Source organism: Notamacropus eugenii, chromosome 1, assembly GCF_028372415.1.
Source record: "Notamacropus eugenii isolate mMacEug1 chromosome 1, mMacEug1.pri_v2, whole genome shotgun sequence".
NCBI lineage: Eukaryota > Metazoa > Chordata > Mammalia > Diprotodontia > Macropodidae > Notamacropus > Notamacropus eugenii.
In genome coordinates, this window is record NC_092872.1 from 138,469,966 (window position 1) to 138,489,471 (window position 19,506).

The window sequence follows — 19,506 nt, forward strand, 5'->3', positions numbered from 1 at the left end:
TATTTTTGCTAATTTTAGTCAATAGTGACATGCCGAAGGCTAAATTTCAGACTGTCAGCTAGCTCCTGTCCTTTAATAGGAATAAGAGTCCTTCATGAAGCAAGTTCCCAAGCACATAAAGACTTGGCTTAAACAATGCCAAGTCTTATTTCCTGACTTTGTCTCTGACAAGGTTCAAGAAAAAATTGACCAGATTTCATTGGTGTCAAGCCACTGAGCAGACCTAGGAATTCTAAAGCTTCTGGAAGGTGATGTCAGTGGGATGCTGAGGTTAGGGACACAGGCAGAGACAAGCCATGGTCACAAACCAATAACATTTTCTTCACTTTTCCTACTCTGAAAAAATTATCAGAATTATATTTGGATTAAATGCAGGGCTCGGTGAGTCTAGTTAGGTCAGTCAGAAACCAAAATAATTTAGTTACTTATTTAGCCTATAAATTCCTTCATTCAGATCATCCTGTTATGATTCTCCTAGATGCATCTAATTTTATGGTGAACCTTTTTTTGTCATTGTAGCATATTAGGGTAGACAACGGAAAGCCAGAGGAACTGAGCCATGAACTATTCATGTCTCTTGAGCCCATTCTGAAATACAGTCTTCACTGAGTTATTTCTGATTATGTCTTGAAAGGATTATGGTGTCAAGTAAAACAAAAAAGAGAGACAACTTAGTCATCATTTTTCAAAATGTAAATCTCATAAGTATAAGAGATTAAAACATGTGGGTCATTCCAGAGAGCCTGGGTTCTCATGTATTGTATCCTGGGCTCCCTACATCTCCTACATTCTTATATCCTATTAGGATGTAAGCTCCTTAAGAGCACATTAAGAGACATTTTTGTCTTTAGATCCATACCTAGAACAGTGCCTGTTACACAGTAGGTATTTAAAGTTCTTATTGATTGGTTGATTGATCTCTCAGAAGACTGTGGTTCTGTTCTGGAGCATCTCAGCCCAGAATATGTAAATGAACCTTTCAGAGCCAGTATCAATACCATTGGTTGTCCTCCATTTCAAAGAGGACCACATAAGAAGTGATGTCTTGACTTGCATGTGAATTGGATTCAAGTGAGGCAGAGTTGCACAAAATCACCAGCTTCAGTCTCTCTTACTGAGTCATCAAAGTCCAGTGGCTGGATGATGACTGGCATGCAGTGGATGACCTTGGTGTCTTCAATGTCTGACCAAGCTCTAAGTGCTCCACAGCACCTGCTTCTGCCACCTTCATGGCCTTTGGAGCAAATTGTTCTCATCTGCCCATTCACACTGGGGAATCTTCATAAACTTAGGATAGACACCTCGCTAACTCTTCAACAGAGTTGAGGCCTATCAGGTTACCTTTAACATGGTTTAACTCACCTGCTGACATGGTTAAACAGGATGTGATCAATGTGCAAGCATCTTGGAGCCACAGACAAGAGCATCAGCCATATAATTAGACAAGGCCCAGGTAAGCTTCTATGAGGCCCAGAAATAGGTACTTGTTTTTTTTTTCTTTTTTTTTTTAGCATTTTTAAATGAAAAAAAAGTGTCAGAATGTCAATTAGCAAACATTTATTAAGTGCTTACTATCTACCCAGCACTGTGTTAGGCGCTGAGAGTAAAATATGAAAATGAGATAATCCCTGCTGTGTAGGAACATACATTCTGCTAAAAAGTTACATCATATTTGTAGACAAGTATATTAGTCTAGATGCAGGAGTGGGGAACCTATGGCTTTCTAAATCCTTAAGTATGGCTTTTTGATTGATTCCAAATTTTACAGAATAAATCCTGTCCTAATAAAAGAGATGGCTAGGCTATACAAAACAAATCAACAGTGATTTGGAGAGGGAAAATGAGGGAGGGAATAAGGAAAGTCCTCTTAGAGGAGAATCATTGAATCCTACCCAGAGTTCCTCCCACCAATATTCAATTTTTAATAATATGCTTTTATTAAAATGTACTTAATGAATACTAGCAAACATGTATTACAGAAAAAAGGGAAAGGATAGCTAGATGACACCCACACAATATTCTTTCTCTCACACTGACATCAAGGGATAAGGATCACATGCAATTTAGGGGAGATATATTAGGTTTGCTACTGGGGAAAGAAGCTTGACTCTTTAGTCAGAGGACTGGGTTCAGATCTCACCTCTGATGCTTCCTATATATGTATCCCTGGGACAGTCACTTAATCTCTTTAGCTCTCAGTTTCCTCATATGTCAAATAAGGAGAGTTGAACTAGATAGCATCTGAGGTTCCTACCCCTTTAGATTTTGGGTCCTATGTGAGATGCTTACAGTATGCCTGATCCTCCCCTTCATGTTTTAGAGGGCTGTAGGAACCTCCCGTGAAGACTTCCTTGTTTAGTCTCCCTTGAAAGGACAGAATCACTGCCTGGCTACTAGTGAACACAGATCCTGTCAACAGATGAGTTCTTCTGCCCTATTTTAGAAACAGCTGCACAGCAGAGGCTCTATTAGGGGATGTCTAGAAGACAGACAATTCAGGAAGAGCAGGCTCTCTCATTTAATTTGCTGACACACCCTGTGCCTCACCCACCATCTCTGCCCACATGTGACTCTGCATTGGTACCGAGGCCTTACCCAGGCATGGACCAGCAGGGTGCATCTTCTCTCCCTAAGCCAAATGCAATCAACGTTTGTGCTAACTCTGTGAGGAGTGTCCTTCATTAGGAATACTTTGGTCATATGAACCAAAGAAGCTCCATAGTTTGGTAATTTCTTTAGTTAGGATTATTTATGCAAAATACGATATATAAAGGTAAAAAAAGGTCAAAAGCAATGACTATCAAGATGCTGGCATCAACAGTATAAGAGGTTTGAGAATGAGATTTTAGAAGCTGTCCAATGTACTGTATTTGCTTCATATTAAAGTGAAATCATTAGTAACGAAGACATTAACTGTGCTTGACTGCTAGGAAAGTACTCTGACTTGTGAATGAATGCTGGCTTCCACTAAAGCCGTTTCATAGAGGTAATCTTACTCAAGCTACCGAATATCCTTAAGACCTGGGAAGGGGCAAAGATAATTATTTTCATTTTACAAGTGAGGAAATAAAGGGTCAGTCATGTGACTGAGAGACAGCTCTGGTATTCAGGTCACCAGGCATCCAGTCCTTAATTCTTTTCTGTAGAATCTACTTTTCTTCCTTTGGAATCCATCTAGTACTGTATTCATCATGAGTTTTTCCTTGTCAATAAATGTTTTTGAAATTGCTTTTGTATGAATGCAAAGAAAATTTAATTCTTGTTTTGATGAATTCCTAATCTAATGCGCTTCTGTTATCCTGATTCTGACACTACTGCTACTGCTACATAGAGATAGGGACTGAATCTGGGCTCTAAAGTGGATAGTCTGAGTTGGTTGGAGCAGAGGTGTCTAATGGATGGGTCAGGTGTCATAGTGTGCCAAACCAGGTTATAATGAAAATGGGAAATATTTAGCAAAATAAATAAAAATACTACATTTTAAAACTAAGTCACTAAGCAGTCTTAAAGGGATCTTTATGGATGGATTAGTGGCCCCCATTTCTATTTGAGTTTGACACCATTGGGCTAGATAGATAAAGGGCTTTTTGAACTTTTTCCATTCATGGCCCCTTCAGCACTTCAACTATGGGTCAAGGTTAAGACCTAGAGTTTAAATTACACTGGCTAGAGCATTGAAAGGTTCAGTGACTTGTCCAGGATCAAACAGCTAGTATAAATCAGAGGTGAGACTTGACCTCAGGTCTTCTTGGTTTTGAGGACAGTTCTTCATCCAATACACCATGCTGCCTCCAATATAAGTACATTTTTTGTTGTTATTGTTCATTTGTTTCAGTTGTGTCTGACTCTTCATGATCCCCTTTGGAATTTTCTTGGAGCAGTTTGCCATTTCCTATTCCAGCTCATTTTACAGATGAGGGAGGAGGGGCAAGCAGGGTTAAGTGATTTGCCCAGAGTCACTCAGCTAGAAAGGGTCTGAGGCCAAACTTGAACTTCAGACCTGGTGTTCTATCCATCGTGCTACCTAGCTGCCCAAACATAAGCACATAGAAAAAGTTAAAATAAGCTATGCATTGTCAGCAGAATGATTTAAAGAGAATACACAAATTTTAAAAAAGCAATTAAGAAGGAAGCATGGCATAGTGGAAAGGATGCTAGATTTGCCATCAGGACCTTGGTTCAAATCCCAGCTCAGTCATTTACTTTCAGTGTGACTTTGGAAAGTCACATAAACCCTCTGTGTATCATTTTCCTCATCTGTTAAATGAGCTGGATTTGATGATCTCTAAGATCTGAAACCACTCTAAGAGAGGCATAATGTACAGGATTAGTGAGGTGCCCACATCTGGGGAATTATGTTCAGTCCAGGATGTCACAGTTCAGAAAGGTCACAAACAAATGGCAAACAAAAAGTCTTGAAAACTGATTGAGATTATATGGTTGAGGTTCACAGTTTACTCAAAAATTAATTATGACCCTCTTTTGCCCCAAATTCACAATAATAATAATGGACATTTACAGAGAAGGCACTTTGTAGAAAATACCTCTTTTGAGCTTCAAATAATGCTGTGTGGTAACCGCTATGGCAATCCCCATTTTACATGAAGATGAAGAAATGCAGGATCAGAGAAACTAAGTTATTTACCTACAGTGACACAACGAAGAAGTATCAGGAAAAAGACTTGAACCCTGGTCATTCAGAGTCCAACTATGGTTTTCCTTATATTGCATCATACTGCCCCATGACCTGAATCCTGAGTTTCAACCAGAACCAGCATGATTTAGAAACAGTTGCCAAAGAGAGAGGATTATATTCCTTCAATGAGAAGTGTTAAAATAAATGACCCGTTCTACCCATCTGAGAGTGGGAGCTCTGAGGACCCTGGGCTTGGAAAGATTCTTGGAGTAAGTTTTAGATAATTGAATTTTTTTTTGAGTCCTGTGCTTTGGGGCAAACGTCAGAATGTGAAAAAAAACCCCAAACATCCCATATCCCTAGGAAGATGAAGTGAGAATCTGAACAAGGACCATCAAAAGTATTAGCACCTTTTTTATGCCAACTTCAAGTTATGGTGTTTGTGTTGGCATTTTGAATGTTTGTCATTACAGCTGTAAAGTTTTCACTGCAGTCTGTTTAGAATCAGAAAGCATAAGATCTTCCTGAATTGGGGGGGTGAGAGGGTGGGGCAGGGGATATTTAATAGTTCTTACTTAGAAATCAAGGGTGTCTAAGTGGACAGCATTGGAGTCATCAAAACAAGGCCTCCAGTTCCAGGCAGATGGCTCTTCGCTTGGATCGAAGAATTGGGCCTTTCCCCATAACTTTAGAAAGACAGGCAACTCATACCCTGAGATGGAACCAGAGTACTCATAAAATCCTGCAATGTGATGAGCTTGTAATGGGGTAATATAAGCAAATATCAATTACTGTTAATTGCCTGATTAGGAGAATATGAGGTTCAGTGGTGACATCAGCTTGTGTGGCATGTTATAAAGTGATTCTGCTAGCATTGGTAAAAATCCTGATAGGGTGGGTGAACTCTCCCTTTTTTGATACTGTCAGACATCAGAGCCTAGAGGTTCATGGGAGACAACATAACAGTGTGTTGTCACATTTATGTAATCTATAATAATAATATTGTCTTTATTGACATCATTTAATGAGCTGAATTAATTACTATAATGTAATGATAGTAATATTATGTAATTTCTGGACTATTTTATCTGAATTTTTCCATTTTCTAGTTTATTCTATAACGAACTGAGCCATGACAAATTATCATGAGGTTCCTATTTGTGAGCCATCACTTGTTTCACTCTGGGGGCTGACAAACTTTGTCTGATTTTATTTTTAAAATATTGAATTTATTCTTTGTTCCCTGGCAGTAGTATGGCAAATAATGAGATGGATTTGGCCCCCCCAGACATGGTTAATGACAAATACTTAATGAGTGAAAGGATGTTGTGAAACCCACAGAACATGGGCTTCTAAAACACCTTGATTCTCCACCTTTCTCTCAATCATACTTTCTTCTAGTAGGGGCAGCTAGGTGCAGTGGATAGAGCACCAGTGCAGGAGTCAGGAGGACCTGAGTTCAAATCTCACCTCAGACACTTGACACTCACTAGCTGTGTGACCTTGGGTAAGTCACTTAACCCCAATTGCCTCATTCTGGGTCATCTCCAGTCATGCTGATGAATATCTGGTCACTGGATTCAGATGGCTCTGGAGGAGAAGTGAGGCTGGTGAGCTGCACAGCCCTCCCTCACTCAAAACAAAGCCAAGTGCAAGTCATGTCATCATTTCTCTGATGGCGTGGTCTTCTTCTGCAATGAAGGACAAACACACACACTTTCTTCTAGTCCCATCCATAGTCATTTCTGGGTCCTTTTCTTGCCTTCTTAAACAAGTTTTGTGGATATGTTTTGTTTTTACATCATAAACACTTACAGATTACTCTCACTTCTTTAGAAGTCTCTTGTAACTGAGTATAACAGTTAAGTAAAACTAATAATATTAGTTTTAGAAAATTAATAATAATGATGTTTTTAAAAATCTATTTTCTTTCTCTCCCAACCCTTACTCCATTATAACAAAAATGAAAGGAAAAACAAATTTCTTGTAAAAATTGGCAGAGGGAATTCCTTTCTTTTCCAGCACCTGTGCTTAGTAACTTGAACTTTTGGATTTCCTGAGACATTGAGAGATTTGATCCCTTATTCAGGGTCACACACTCAGTATGTGTCAGGATCATCACTTGAAACATGCCTTCCAAACTCTGAAGCCAGCTCTCTATCAATATGCCGTGTTTGATACAGTGGACAGAGAGCTGGGCCTGGGGGCAGAAAGACCTGCGTTCAGTTCTAGCCTTAGACGTTAACTAACTGTGTGACCTTAAGCAAATCACTTAAATTCTTTTTTTGCTTCAGTTTCCTCGACCATAAAATAGGAATAGGAGGTGATTCTGTGGATAGAGTATTTGGAATCTAGAAGACCTGAATTCAAATCAGGCTTCAAGTCCTTAACTAGCCGCATGACCCTGGGCAAGTCACTTAACTCTGTTTGCCTTAATTCACGTGTGTGTTCATCCTTCATTGCTGAAGAAGACCATGCCATCAGAGAAATAATGGCATGACTTGCACTTGAGTTTGTTTTGAGTGAGGGAGGGCTGTGCAGGTCACCAGCCTCACTTCTCCTCCAGAGCCATCTGAATCTAGTAACCAGATATTCATCAGCATGACTGGAGATGACCCAGAATGAGGCAATTGGGGTTAAGTGACTTGCCCAAGGTCACCCAGCTGGTGAGTGTCAAGTGTCTGAGGTGAGATTTGAACTCAGGTCCTCCTGACTCCTGCACTGGTGCTCTATCCACTGCACCACCTAGCTGCCCCTTTGTCTTAATTCACTGGAGAAGGAAATGGCAAACTACTCCGGGATCTTTGCCAAGAAAACCCCTTGGACAGTATGGTCCACAAGGTTGTGAAGAGTTGAACACAACTGAACAACAACATCAAATAGCACCTATCTTTCAGGGTTGTTGTGAGGAACAAATCACAAGAGGTAATATTTGTAAAATATTTAGCATGGTGCCTGACAGGGTAAATGCTATGTAAATGTGCGCTATCACTGTTGTTACTACTTCTGCTACTACTACTACTACTTTTACTACTACTATGACTACTACTTCTACTACCACTACTTTCACTACTGCTACTACTGCTGCTACTACTACCACCACTTCATACCAAACAGGATGACACATGAAGGCTTTTGGGTGAAAGGAGAGGCATTTCATCCCTTGGGGATGCGACCATGCATCCTTGACCCCATGCTGACTTGATTGTGCGGCAATGCCTCAATCTATGTAGTAAATGAGTTCCTAAAGAACCACAAATTAATAATTTTTATAAGTAAAATCATGCTTAAAAGGTAATTCCTACTTAAATTAACCTTGGAACCCTTATGTATACTTATGTAAAGTGAGTAATAACCACATGTTATTTTTCATAAATCTAGATTTTTTTAATCTATCCATTTTATTCAAAGTAAAGACAGTAGGCATTATGAATCACATTTAATAGCTTATTAAGGCAAATTAATTAAAACTTGGACAAAATTACCTTCTAGTCAAAGTGATGCTGCAGCTTTTATTTGACTAATATTTTACAACATCAAGAAACTTTTAAGATCAGCCCATTTATTATTAGCAGATCCATTAAAATTTACTAATTAGCTTTCCATATGTGCTCAATGCTGCAATTTCAATTACATCTTATGATAGCACTTATCTATTTTGCTTGATTTCTCATCAGTTTCCTCTGTGTTTCAGGTGATTGGTAGACAACAGAGAGGGGTGGAGAGAGACAGACACACACAGAGACAGAGACACACATATAAAGAGACAGGCAGAAAGACAGAGAGAGAGAGAGAGAGAGAGGAAGTGAGAGAGAGAAAGAGAGAGAGTAAGAGAGAGAGGGGGGTGGTGGAAAGCTCTGGGGATACAAATACAAACAAGAAGACAGTTCCTGCTCTCAGGGAGTTTGCTTTTTTATGGCAGAAGACTGCATAAAAGGGAGTTGGGGGAGGGGAAGAAGGATATGCCTGTAGAGATATGGAGTAGGGATGGCCAGAAATTTCTGTGGAGGTCTGGATCTGGGCAAGATAGGGTCAAAGTTGGCCTATCAAAGTTTAAAGTGGTACTGGGGAGAAGAGACCAATTTTCTGTTGGGAAGAGGTTAGAGATGTTGGCCCAGGTATTTTGATTCCATTGCCATTACCTAGGAATACATAGATATGTGGACTCTATGAGTTCATGCCAGGCATCTTGATAAAAAAAGAGAAAAACAATCAGATAGTTATCTGGATTTTTCTACTAAAAATTAATATCTTCTTTTCTTCTAAACTGATGCTGAGCAGGGTCACCACCACCTACTACCCATACAAACCCAAGTCTCTTAGCTTTATGGGAAAGCTGGCACAGTGATATTCAGACCACTTTTTTCCCTGGAAGCCATGAGTTCATCTCCCCACATTCCAACACAAGGGTTCTGAAGCTTTTTTTTTTGTCAAGGACCCCTTTGACAATCCAATGAAGCCTGTTAGATAAGAGGCTTACATAAGACAAAGTTTCTGTCCTCAAGGATCTTATAATCGAGCAGGGGGCTAAGTCAACAGTAACACAGACAGAACATATCAGAGCGTGTTAGAACAGATAAAACTGTGAGCATCTAAATTGCCAGCTAATTTAGAAGAAAGTGAGAAATTTCTAGGATATTAGTCATTCAACTTGGTTGGCATTGGTTTTTAAGCTAATTTGACCTGTCCTGTGGTTCACTATGATCAATACATCAACACAGATCAATGACTTCACACCATATCACTGTGTATCCAGGGGACATGACTTAACTCATCCATAATATAACCAATATCATTTAGAGCTAGACAGAACCTGTCACACCTCAACTAGCACAACCCTCTCATTTTACAAATTGAGAAACTGTCACCCAGAAAAGGTAATTGACTACTGACAGGTCACATAGAGAATAGTCAGTCTCCGAGGCAGGATCTGAATTCAGGTCCTCTAACTCAGAATCCATTGTTTTCTCCAGGTTGCCATGGCACTGTTCCTTGATTCATGGTATAATGAGGCATTTTCCATGAAACAGATGGTTATTTCCCCGTAGGACACACTTGGATATAAACATATCTGCTCTGTAAGGAAAACCATATTTAAGATTTATTGTTGTTGTTATTATTTTGAGTCAGCTTTAAATAGAACCACTTTTAAGGGGTGCTCATCGCTAAAAGCTTGGTGATACATGAATGCTTTGCTCTGTCCATTTTATCAATGAGAAAAGAGACTAAATAGAAAAGTCAGAAATGTTATTAAAGAATTGTGTAGTATTTCCATGGCTAATGCCTCAGTTTTGTTTTTTTTTTAGCCTTCAGAGACAACATTTCATCCTGACTTGTTGGCCAAAAACATACATTATCTGAAAGGTTCTACTTATATCACTGGTAAATGCAAATTGAGCCTACTGAGTCATGGAGCTGAATCTGTGTAGGGCAGGGTTTTATAGGAGGCATGAAGCTATTAAGGTCTTAAAACTATGACTCTGAACTGGGGGAGAAAAGGGGAGAGCTTTATCTATGCCAAATGGATGAGCTTAGAACAAGAATAACTCTATCTTTTCCACTTCTCTTGTAGTCTAAAAATAGTTATCAAATATTGTAAATAAAAGATGGAAGAAAACAGTCATTGTTTTGTCCTCTCAGTCATAGGAGGCTCTAGATATCCTATGGGGCAAGGAGGAGAAACAGAATGCTCTAGGCTCCTCCATAGCCAGGAGCATTTAGCCTAGATCAGGGGTCCATGAACTGAAAAAAAATTGACAACTATTTCAATATAATTGATTTCCTTTGTGATCTTATGCATTTTATTTTACATATTTAAAAACATTCTGATTATCTTTCCCCATACCCACTACTTATCTGTTCTAAAATGCTCTGATATGTTCTATCTGTGTTACTATTGTCTTAGCCCCCTACTAGATTATAAAATCCTTGAGGGCAGAAACTTTGTCTTATCTAAGCCTCTTATCTAATAGGCTTCATTGGATTGTCAAAGGGGTCCATGACAAAAAAAAAAAAAAAGGTTAAGAACCCTTGTGTTGGAATGTGAGGAGATGAACTCATGGCTTCCAGGGGAGAAGTAGTCTATATGCCACTGAGCAAGCTTTCCCATAAAGCTAAGAGACTTGGGTTTGCATGGGGCTGTAGGTAGTTGTGACCCTGCTCAGCATCAGTGGAGAAATGAACCTCCTTTTACATAAAATGCTTTGTCTTCTTTATCCATGGACTAAGGACTAAAACTCACCAAATTTAACTTCACTGATCTTTAACATCATAAGGAAACTTTTAAGATCAAGACATTCATTATTACCAGATCCATTAAAATTTGCTATTAGGTTTCCATGTGGGCTCAGTGTTACAATTTCAGCATCATCTTCTGATGGCACTTATTTATTTTGGTGAACTTCTCATTCATTTCCTCTGTGTTTCAGGTGATAAATAGTTAGATTAGAAAAAAAGTATTTAAGTCTGCTTTAATAAACGTACTTTAATAAAAGTACTGTCATTACGAAAGTAAATCCAAAAGCCGGTCCCATTATTAGCCTGATTCTTGTACCCAGAAAAATCTTCACTCAAACTTTCCATTTGTTGCTTTTCTCCTTGTTCTTTGAACTAAAACCCAGCCTCTAATTTACTGTCTGTGTGTTGGCAGGCAAGTCATTTTAACCCTTCTAGGCTGCAATGTCTTCATCTTTAAAATAAGGAGAATGGATCCGATGACCTCTAGGGTCCTTCTAGCTCTATATCTGTGATCTTACTATCTTTCCCTGGTCCTCATTACCCATCTCACATAGAATTCTGTTCTAAAATTCCCTAATGTGCTCTTTGCGGTTATTCAATCATGTCCAATCCTTCATGACCCCAAGTCAGGCCCTTCTGGCTCCACTATCTCTTGAATTCTGTCAATGTCCAAGATGTGCTCACCTGTGTTATTATTTGCCTTAGCTCTCTACTAGATCCTTGAAGGCAGAAACTTTGTCTTATCTAAGCTTCTTATCTAGATTTTGTATCTTACCTATCCCATTCCCAACAATGATTTGTACACGTTAGTTTCATTTAACAAATACTCTTAGTCCCCTAGACCTCTGGTTCCCCTAGTGAGCAAATATGTGAGAACTTGAACTGGTTCCTGTAGGAGTTCTCTGGGTCACCTGCATTCCTAGGAGAAGAAATAACTTCCAACTTATCCTATTGTCCCAGATCAAGACTAGGTCACCTGCATTCCTAGGAGAAGAAATAACTCCCAACTTATCCTATTGTCCCAGATCAAGACTACCAGTGGTCTCTAGATTATTTGGTAGTCCTGACCCATAGTTTATCTACTGATCTCCCTGGCTGTAAATGGACAGTAAATAGTCTCCTATGGCTTTGAAAGATTAAAGTACTTTCTATTAACTATCTAGAAAAACTAAGACATTGAGAGGACCATGTCATAGTCTGTGACTGATGGGTATCTTTGTGTGTTTGTCAGAAATGTGAACAGTATATCCAGGAAAGTTTTAAATGTTTCCAATACCAAGACATCCCCTGGGAAACCATTCTTCAAGCTAACTCACATTCTTGAGAGCTTAGCTTTTTAAATGTTTGTCTAAATTTTCCTTTGCCCTCTTTCAACTCATTAACCTCATTTCTTTCTCCTTGGAACGTCCCTCTCCCTTCCCCCGCACCACCTCCCACTCAGTTGCTTTGCAGGACATCTTAGATATCATATACTAACTCATCCTTCCACTCCTTAGTCTAAATGAGACACTTGGTTCTTTGGGGTTTCATTAGGAATGAGTACTGCACACAGATGTGGATTAGAACATTTCTTGTATTTGTGTGCTAACTTCATTGGTTGCTCACCAATGTCTTTTATTTTCTGATGATTCTAGAGTTGAAGATTTAGGATTTCCTGGGAAATCCCAACAGTAATTCCAATTCTCTAAGAATTTGTTCTCCTTTCTAAAAATGGCAAAGGGAAAGTCTTTTATTTTTCTATTTAACTGTTTGGAAGAGACCTTGAGGAAGATTAACCACTTGTTTTTGGTGCTTTGGGATGGGACCTGTAATTTTATTGGTATAGGGGAATCTCATTGAGAAAACCACCTCTACTAAGGTAGATTGGCAACTATCCTGCAACCTTCAGTCTTAGAAATTTGCCTAGGACATGGAGAGATTAAGTGATTTGCCCAGGTTCACAAAGCCAGCATGTGGCAGAGGTGAGATCTGACCCCTGCTCTTCTAGATTTCCATTATACCATGGTAGCCTCTACACTGCTAGATAATATGAACAAATTTGTTTGATTATTCTTTTCTTTTCCCTGGAAGGCTAGTCATCCCTAAGATGTCTGGCCTTGTCTAAACCAAACCAAAACAATCAATCAATTCAATTTAAAAAAAAAAAACAGTCATTTTTGGGTCTGGATTTGTTTATTTTGGTAAATGGTTGATTGAATTTTTTTATTTTTCAGTTTGTTTTGACATATAAAAGATCCCTGAAGTAACTTTCTCCTCATTATTTCCATCATTTTTGACCATCAATGTGAATAATGTAGACAGTCAACCTGAATAATTTGGATCAAATATGTTTCCTTTTTCTCAGTAGAAAGATGTTGGAAGGTTTTTTATTTTAGTGTGGTTTGGATTTTGAGAGGCTACATAATCTGAATAATTATATCAATTTCTTGTTTTATTTTGGCTAAACTCTTTCCTTCTTCCTTCTTTCTTTCCTCCCTTCCTTCTTTCCTTCCTCCCTTTCTTTATTCTTTCTTTCTCGCTCTCTTTCTTCCTTTCTTTTTTCCTTTCTTTCCTTCTTTCTCTCTTTTACTCTTTCTTTCTTTCTTTCTTTCTTTCTTTCTTTCTTTCTTTCTTTCTTTCTTTCTTTCTTTCTTTCTTTCTTTCTTCATAATTATCTCCTTCTAGTAAAACCATGCAAAGGAGGCATCCTCTACACTCACTTATTCCCAGGAAAACAAAAAAGAGAGGAAAGAGGAGGAATAACATGGTTCATTTACTTGGTTGATCTACACTAGAAAGAAAAGCACTGAGCTCTTTGACATAATATCATAGATTTAGAACTGAAAGGATCTTAGAAGTAATTTTAAAGATGATGAGACTGAGACTCAGGTTAAGTGATGTTCATAGTCCCAAAGGTAACAAGTGACAGAAGCAAAATTTAAACTCAAATCATCTGATTTCTTCTTCTTCTGGCAATTGGGGTGACTTGTCAACGGTCCCAGTTGCTAAGTGTCTGAGATCAGATTTGATATCATGGCCTCCTCACTCCATGGTCAGTGTTCTGTCCACTGTGACATCTAGTTACCCCTCAAATCCTCTGATTTCAAAGACAGTAATATTTCCACTGTATCACGTGGCCTTGATTGCAATTTTATGCAGCCCTTCAAATGACTATCTTCCTTTTCTAAGAACCATTGAATTTATTTTCAGACTTTCCTTGAATTGAGTTATTGGTAAAAGTATGAAGAATATATTTTTCTTTTTGCCCTCACATATTTTCAATGGCTGGCATTTTAAGTATATTAGATTATTTGCTGTTCAATCATTTCAGTCATGTCTGACTCTTTGTGATCCCAATTAAGGGTTTACTCGGCCAAGATACTAGAGTGGTTTGCCATTACCTTCTGCAGATCATTTTACAGATGAACAAACTGAGGCAAATGGGATTAAGTGACTTGCCCAAGATCACACATTTAGTAGATATCTGAGGTCAGATTTGAACTTATGAAGATGGGTCTTTCTGATTCCAAGCCCAAAGCTCTATCTATTGTGCCACCCAGCTGCCTTATGTTACATTATTAGACACTCTTTTATTGTGGCTCATGATTGTTGCAAGATGTGGTCACTCACATCCATCATTTCTGCTTTTACTATCTTCCTTTCGTTTTTGTGCTTGAATTTGACTATCTTGTAACCTTTGCTCTTGCAAGAACTTCCAGGAATGGCTTGGTGTGGACATTTCATCTGTTTCTCTTTTTCTGGCTGCTACTCAGCTTCCCCTACTTTTCTTCTGCGTTGTAGACTTGGTTCTTTAAATTCAAACTCTCTCAAAGAGTGACCATGCTCATATGTTTCAGATGGAGATTATTTCACATTTACAAGACATGAACCCATTGGAGTATGTGGACAGATCATCCCGGTGAGTGTATCTCCTCCTCACGCCTCATATTTATTTTCATTTGAACTGAGTTCTCTTTAAAGACACATAAAACATGGACCTCAGCAATGTGTGTTTTCCATTACAGAAGAGAAAAAAAGGGTTGAGATCATGTTGTTGACATATCTTTAACAGTCTCCCTGCAAATGCTTATTTGAACAGGTTAATAGGGTTTCAGCTCTGTTACCAGGAGTTGAGTTCTCAAGTCATGGAATTCTCATGATTAAAATAAGCAAAGTGAGACACAGAGTATTAATAACCTGCCCCTGGTTATGGATGCCCAGGCAGCTTATGGAAAATGAATGCTTTGTAATGTTTGCTTATTTATTTTTTAGAACTCTGACTCACTGTCTTTCCAGGCAGATTATATTATTTTATATGGAATTTTAATCCCATTCTTTCCCACTGTTTCTTTTCACAGGAATTTAGCTAGAAGACACTCCACAAGACACAGCAGCGCAATTAACGTCATGGACGTAATTGAAACCATGCCGGGCTGTTGTGGTCTTTTAAAGGGAAATCAGTGTAGTGCTTTAGTGTTTGGGTTGGCCCATTAAACATTGTCTTTTTTCTCTCTCTCTCTCTCTCTCTCTCCCATACACACCCTTGGCGCAGCCTAGGACGTCACTGAATAATCTATCTTTTAAAAGTACTGGCTAATAGTTTCTGGCAGTGACTTCAAGGGGAGTCTCAAATGAAATGATTATACTATGGTGTAAGAAGTTTTCCTTTACAAACCACAGGAGAGCAGATTGAAATGGTCACTGATTTGGGGGGAAAGAGAAATTGTTTTGATTTTCAAAATCTCTTCAGATTTTAGAAGTAGAAAGGAGCATTAAAGACCAACTAATCTAATTCCCAAATTTTATCATTGAGGAAATTGAGGCTCTGGAAGGTGACTCAGCTGAGGTTATGCAGTTCAGTGAGTGACAGTTTCTCTGATATCAAATCCAGTGTTCCTTCCACCCAACCATACACCTCTCTAGTCAGTCCCTGTGAAGAAGCAATTTAGAATGCTAGACTTGGAATAAGGTTAGTTCCTACCTCTGACACTTACTAGTCAGTGACCCATGACAAGTCACTTAATCTTTGCTTATTTAAGATAACTCCTTATGACAATTACTAAGTCTGAGGTGTTTGTAATCAGTGTTGGTGGAGGGAGTTCCTCTATTGGAAATCTCCCTTCTTTGGATAGAGTTGATTATTTGTGTTCAGTGTTGGCCCCCTCCCCAAGTTTCTAACTTCTATTAGATTTTCTATCTGAGAAAAGGAAGAACAGTTAGAATATGGTACTTCTGCTTTTATGGCACTTAGTGAAATCTTCCTAGACTACTGCACAATGATAGAGAATCTGTCATCTGAACCAGAGAGGCCAAACCGTCTCCTTCTTCCCTTACTCCTCCCCCAAACTGTAGCTGTCCCTGATAGACCAAGTACTGTTCACCATCCCACTCTAGCTCAAGTGCTGGACTCCAAGATTTATATACTGTGGATGGAATTAAAACATCACTGTGGGCTCTCAAGTTTATAAACAACTGTGGGGAAAAGAAATTGAGTGTTTGATGAAGGCAAGACACTTGTATATTTTTGCAAGCTTGCCAGGGCTAGGAAGAGAACTCCAAGGATGGCAGCTGAGAAGCTTCAGACAGTCAGGGGCTGAAGTCTAGGTGACCAAGATTTCTGTTTTCTTTCTTAATGAAATTATCAATGACATCTGATACCACCAGGATACATGCCTGAGCTGATGACAGTATAATCTTAATGGTCTTTGGAAAACAACTTAAACCAGTTTCCCCATGCATGCATCTGTGTGCTTACTCATGGATTTCAATTTTCTGTCTCCAGACATGGAGGTGGGGAGCAAGATGCAAATTTATAATGAAATTGAAAAAAGTAGCTTTGATACACATTTGCTAATAAACAGAGTTACTTCTATAATAATATCTGGGCTCAGAGAAGGTATGACTTTGAAACAAAAGTTGACTCAGGTATGATTCTCACCAGCAGCCCTTGGGGCTGGTCCTCATAAACTGGGAGAGTTTGCAGTTTTCCTAAATCAAGTCAAGTCAACAAACATTTAAGTGTCTACTACTTTCCAGGCATTGTGCTAGGCACTGAGAATACAAAGAAAGGCAAAGACAGTTCCTGCTGTCAGGAACTCAAAATCTAAAAGGGAAAATAAAAACACATCCAGGACCAAAATTCCAGGTGCTAGGGAAGAAAGGTACCCTTTGAACCAAATGCTCACTAAAGCCAAATGCCTGAGGTTTCTCAACAAACAAACAAATCCTGCATCATATCATTGCTTTGGGGAATGGGGTTGGTGGTGGTTGTTATGAGGTGGATCAATGAATAGAGAGAAGGGGAAGAATTTCAAGGTTAGCCCTGCTCCATATTTAATAGGGGTGATTAAAAAAATCCAAACACTCCTACTTTATGCTGGACAGGATTTATAATAAGAAATCTGAGAAGTCACGATTTGAAAACAAAGTGGTTTTTCCATCTATCAATCTTGAGGTTTGGGGTTTTTTTTTCCTCTCTCAGTGGAACTTCCCTCTGCTGATGTTTGCCTGGAAAATTGCTCCTGCTCTGTGCTGTGGCAATACAGTAGTCATTAAGCCTGCGGAACAAACACCTCTCAGCGCTCTCTACATGGGAGCCCTCATCAAGGAGGTAAGAGAAACTGACATTGAGACTGGCTCTGCCAAGGCGCTACTAGAGCCTATGAGGTATGGAACCTGTGGCCTCGAGGCCATACGTGGTCCTTTGGCCCCTTTGGGATGGCTGTATTTAAGGACCCAGAAGGCCACATGTGGTCTCAAGGCCACAGGTTTCCCACCCCTGGCCTAGACTTTGTGTGAATTACTTCCACAATGCATGTTTCCTCTAATTGTATTTTGTCAGGCTGGCTTTCCACCAGGAGTCGTCAATATCTTGCCAGGATACGGGCCAACAGCCGGAGCAGCAATCGCTTCTCATATTGGCATAGACAAGATTGCCTTCACGGGGTCTACTGAGGTGAGTACCATGGAAAAAAAACAATGATCAAAAAACAGATCTGCAAATGGGTACCAGAACATATGCTTAAGACCTAGAACAGATTCAGTCCAGCTTATAAGGAGCTAGACTTTGGAACTGATCTTTGTAATAAATGTTATCAATCTCATCCGCAAAATGGGACTAAATCGAAGAAGGTGGAATTTAACAGGAAGAAAGGTAACACAATTGTGTTTTTAAAAAATCACTTTCAGTTGAGGGAAAAATCATGGTTACATAGTAGTTTGTATGAAAGAGATCTTTGGAGGGAAAAATGAACCTGAAGAAGAAGTAAGGAGCCAAGAGCCACCTCCCAAAAGGATAATGGTCAAAAGATATGAAAAGTCTCTAAAGAAGAATTATAAACTGTTACCAGTCACATAAAAGACTGCACCAAAGAGACATGAAAATTAAAACAACTCTAAAGAGAATTTGGAACTCAAAAAAATGTTTAAAAATGAATATTAAAAATCAATCAGAGAATGAACAAATAAGTAAAAGGAGAAAAAAGAAAACGATCTGAAAATATTCATGGGCTGCAAGCTCAATCTGAGTCAAAAGTGTGAAATGGCAGCCAAGAAACGTAAAGCAAAATTAGGCTATGCCACAATGAGCACAGCCTCCAGGAAGAAGGAAGCAATGATCCTTCTGTAGTTTTCCCTGATCAGACCAAATCTGGAATATTGTCTTCAGTTCTGGGGACCACTGTTTAAGAAGGACGTTGATAAACTGGAGAACATCCAATTGAGGCCAATCAGAAGGATCTCAAATTCATGGCATAGTTGATTGGGTGAAGGAAACAAAATGCTGAGTTTAGTCTGGAGAGAGAAGACTGGGGAGTAGGGATGGGAAAGGGAATGGGACATAGCTATCTTCAAGTCCTTGAAAGGTTGTTAAGAATGAATGAATGAAGCATTTATTAAGCCTTTATCATATTTAAAGCCCTGGAGATACAAATAGAAAACTAACACTCTGCTTTCAAGAAGTTCTAATTAGAAAGATAGCCAGCAGCTCAAATGTGATCATGGATATGAAGCACTTTGCAAATCTTAAAGTGCTATACAAATGCCAGTTATTATTTATTATTACTATTAGCCTCCAATCTGGTGGTGACTTCATTTTCTGAGCCTTCTGCTATGTACCTACTGAGCTCAAGCAGTGTATACAGCAATAAAGGAGTGTGCTGGTAAATGTTTAACAACTGGACTCTCTGGGGAAAAAAAACATGGATAAATTTTTTAAATTAAATTTTTATATTTTATTTTATTCTTCCAATTACATGTAAAAACATTTTTAACATTTGTTTTTTTTAACTTTGAGTTCCAAATTCTTTCCCTTCTTTCCTTCTCATTTCCTGAGAAGGCAAATAATTTGATGTATTTGTTATAATCATGGAAAACATATTTGCATATTAGCCATGTTATGAAGAAAAAAACACAGACCAAAAAAAAAGCCACAAGAAAAATAAAATTAAAAAAGTATGCTTTGATTTGCATTCAGACTCCCTCAGTTCTTCCTCTGGAGATAGATAGCATTTTTTCATCATCCTTTGGAATTGTCTTAGATCATTATATTGCTGAGAATAACTAAGCAATTCACATTGCTCTTACTGTGTACAGTGTTCTGGCTCTGTTCACTTCACTTTGCATCAGCTCATATAAATCTTCTCGGGCTTTTCTGA

The 19,506-nt window shown here is 38.7% G+C and overlaps 1 protein-coding gene across 4 annotated transcripts in view; it reads left to right on the forward strand.

Moving 5' to 3' along the window:
* ALDH1A2 (aldehyde dehydrogenase 1 family member A2) overlaps positions 1 to 19,506 on the forward strand; it is a 119,601-nt gene that overhangs the window by 43,202 nt on the left and 56,893 nt on the right. For all 4 annotated transcript variants that reach the window (XM_072615706.1, XM_072615707.1, XM_072615710.1 and 1 more), the window contains 3 exons: positions 14,710 to 14,771; positions 17,334 to 17,462; positions 17,694 to 17,807. In XM_072615706.1, coding sequence (XP_072471807.1) covers positions 14,710 to 14,771; positions 17,334 to 17,462; positions 17,694 to 17,807 — 305 coding nt within the window. The remainder of the gene's footprint in view (positions 1 to 14,709; positions 14,772 to 17,333; positions 17,463 to 17,693; positions 17,808 to 19,506) is intronic.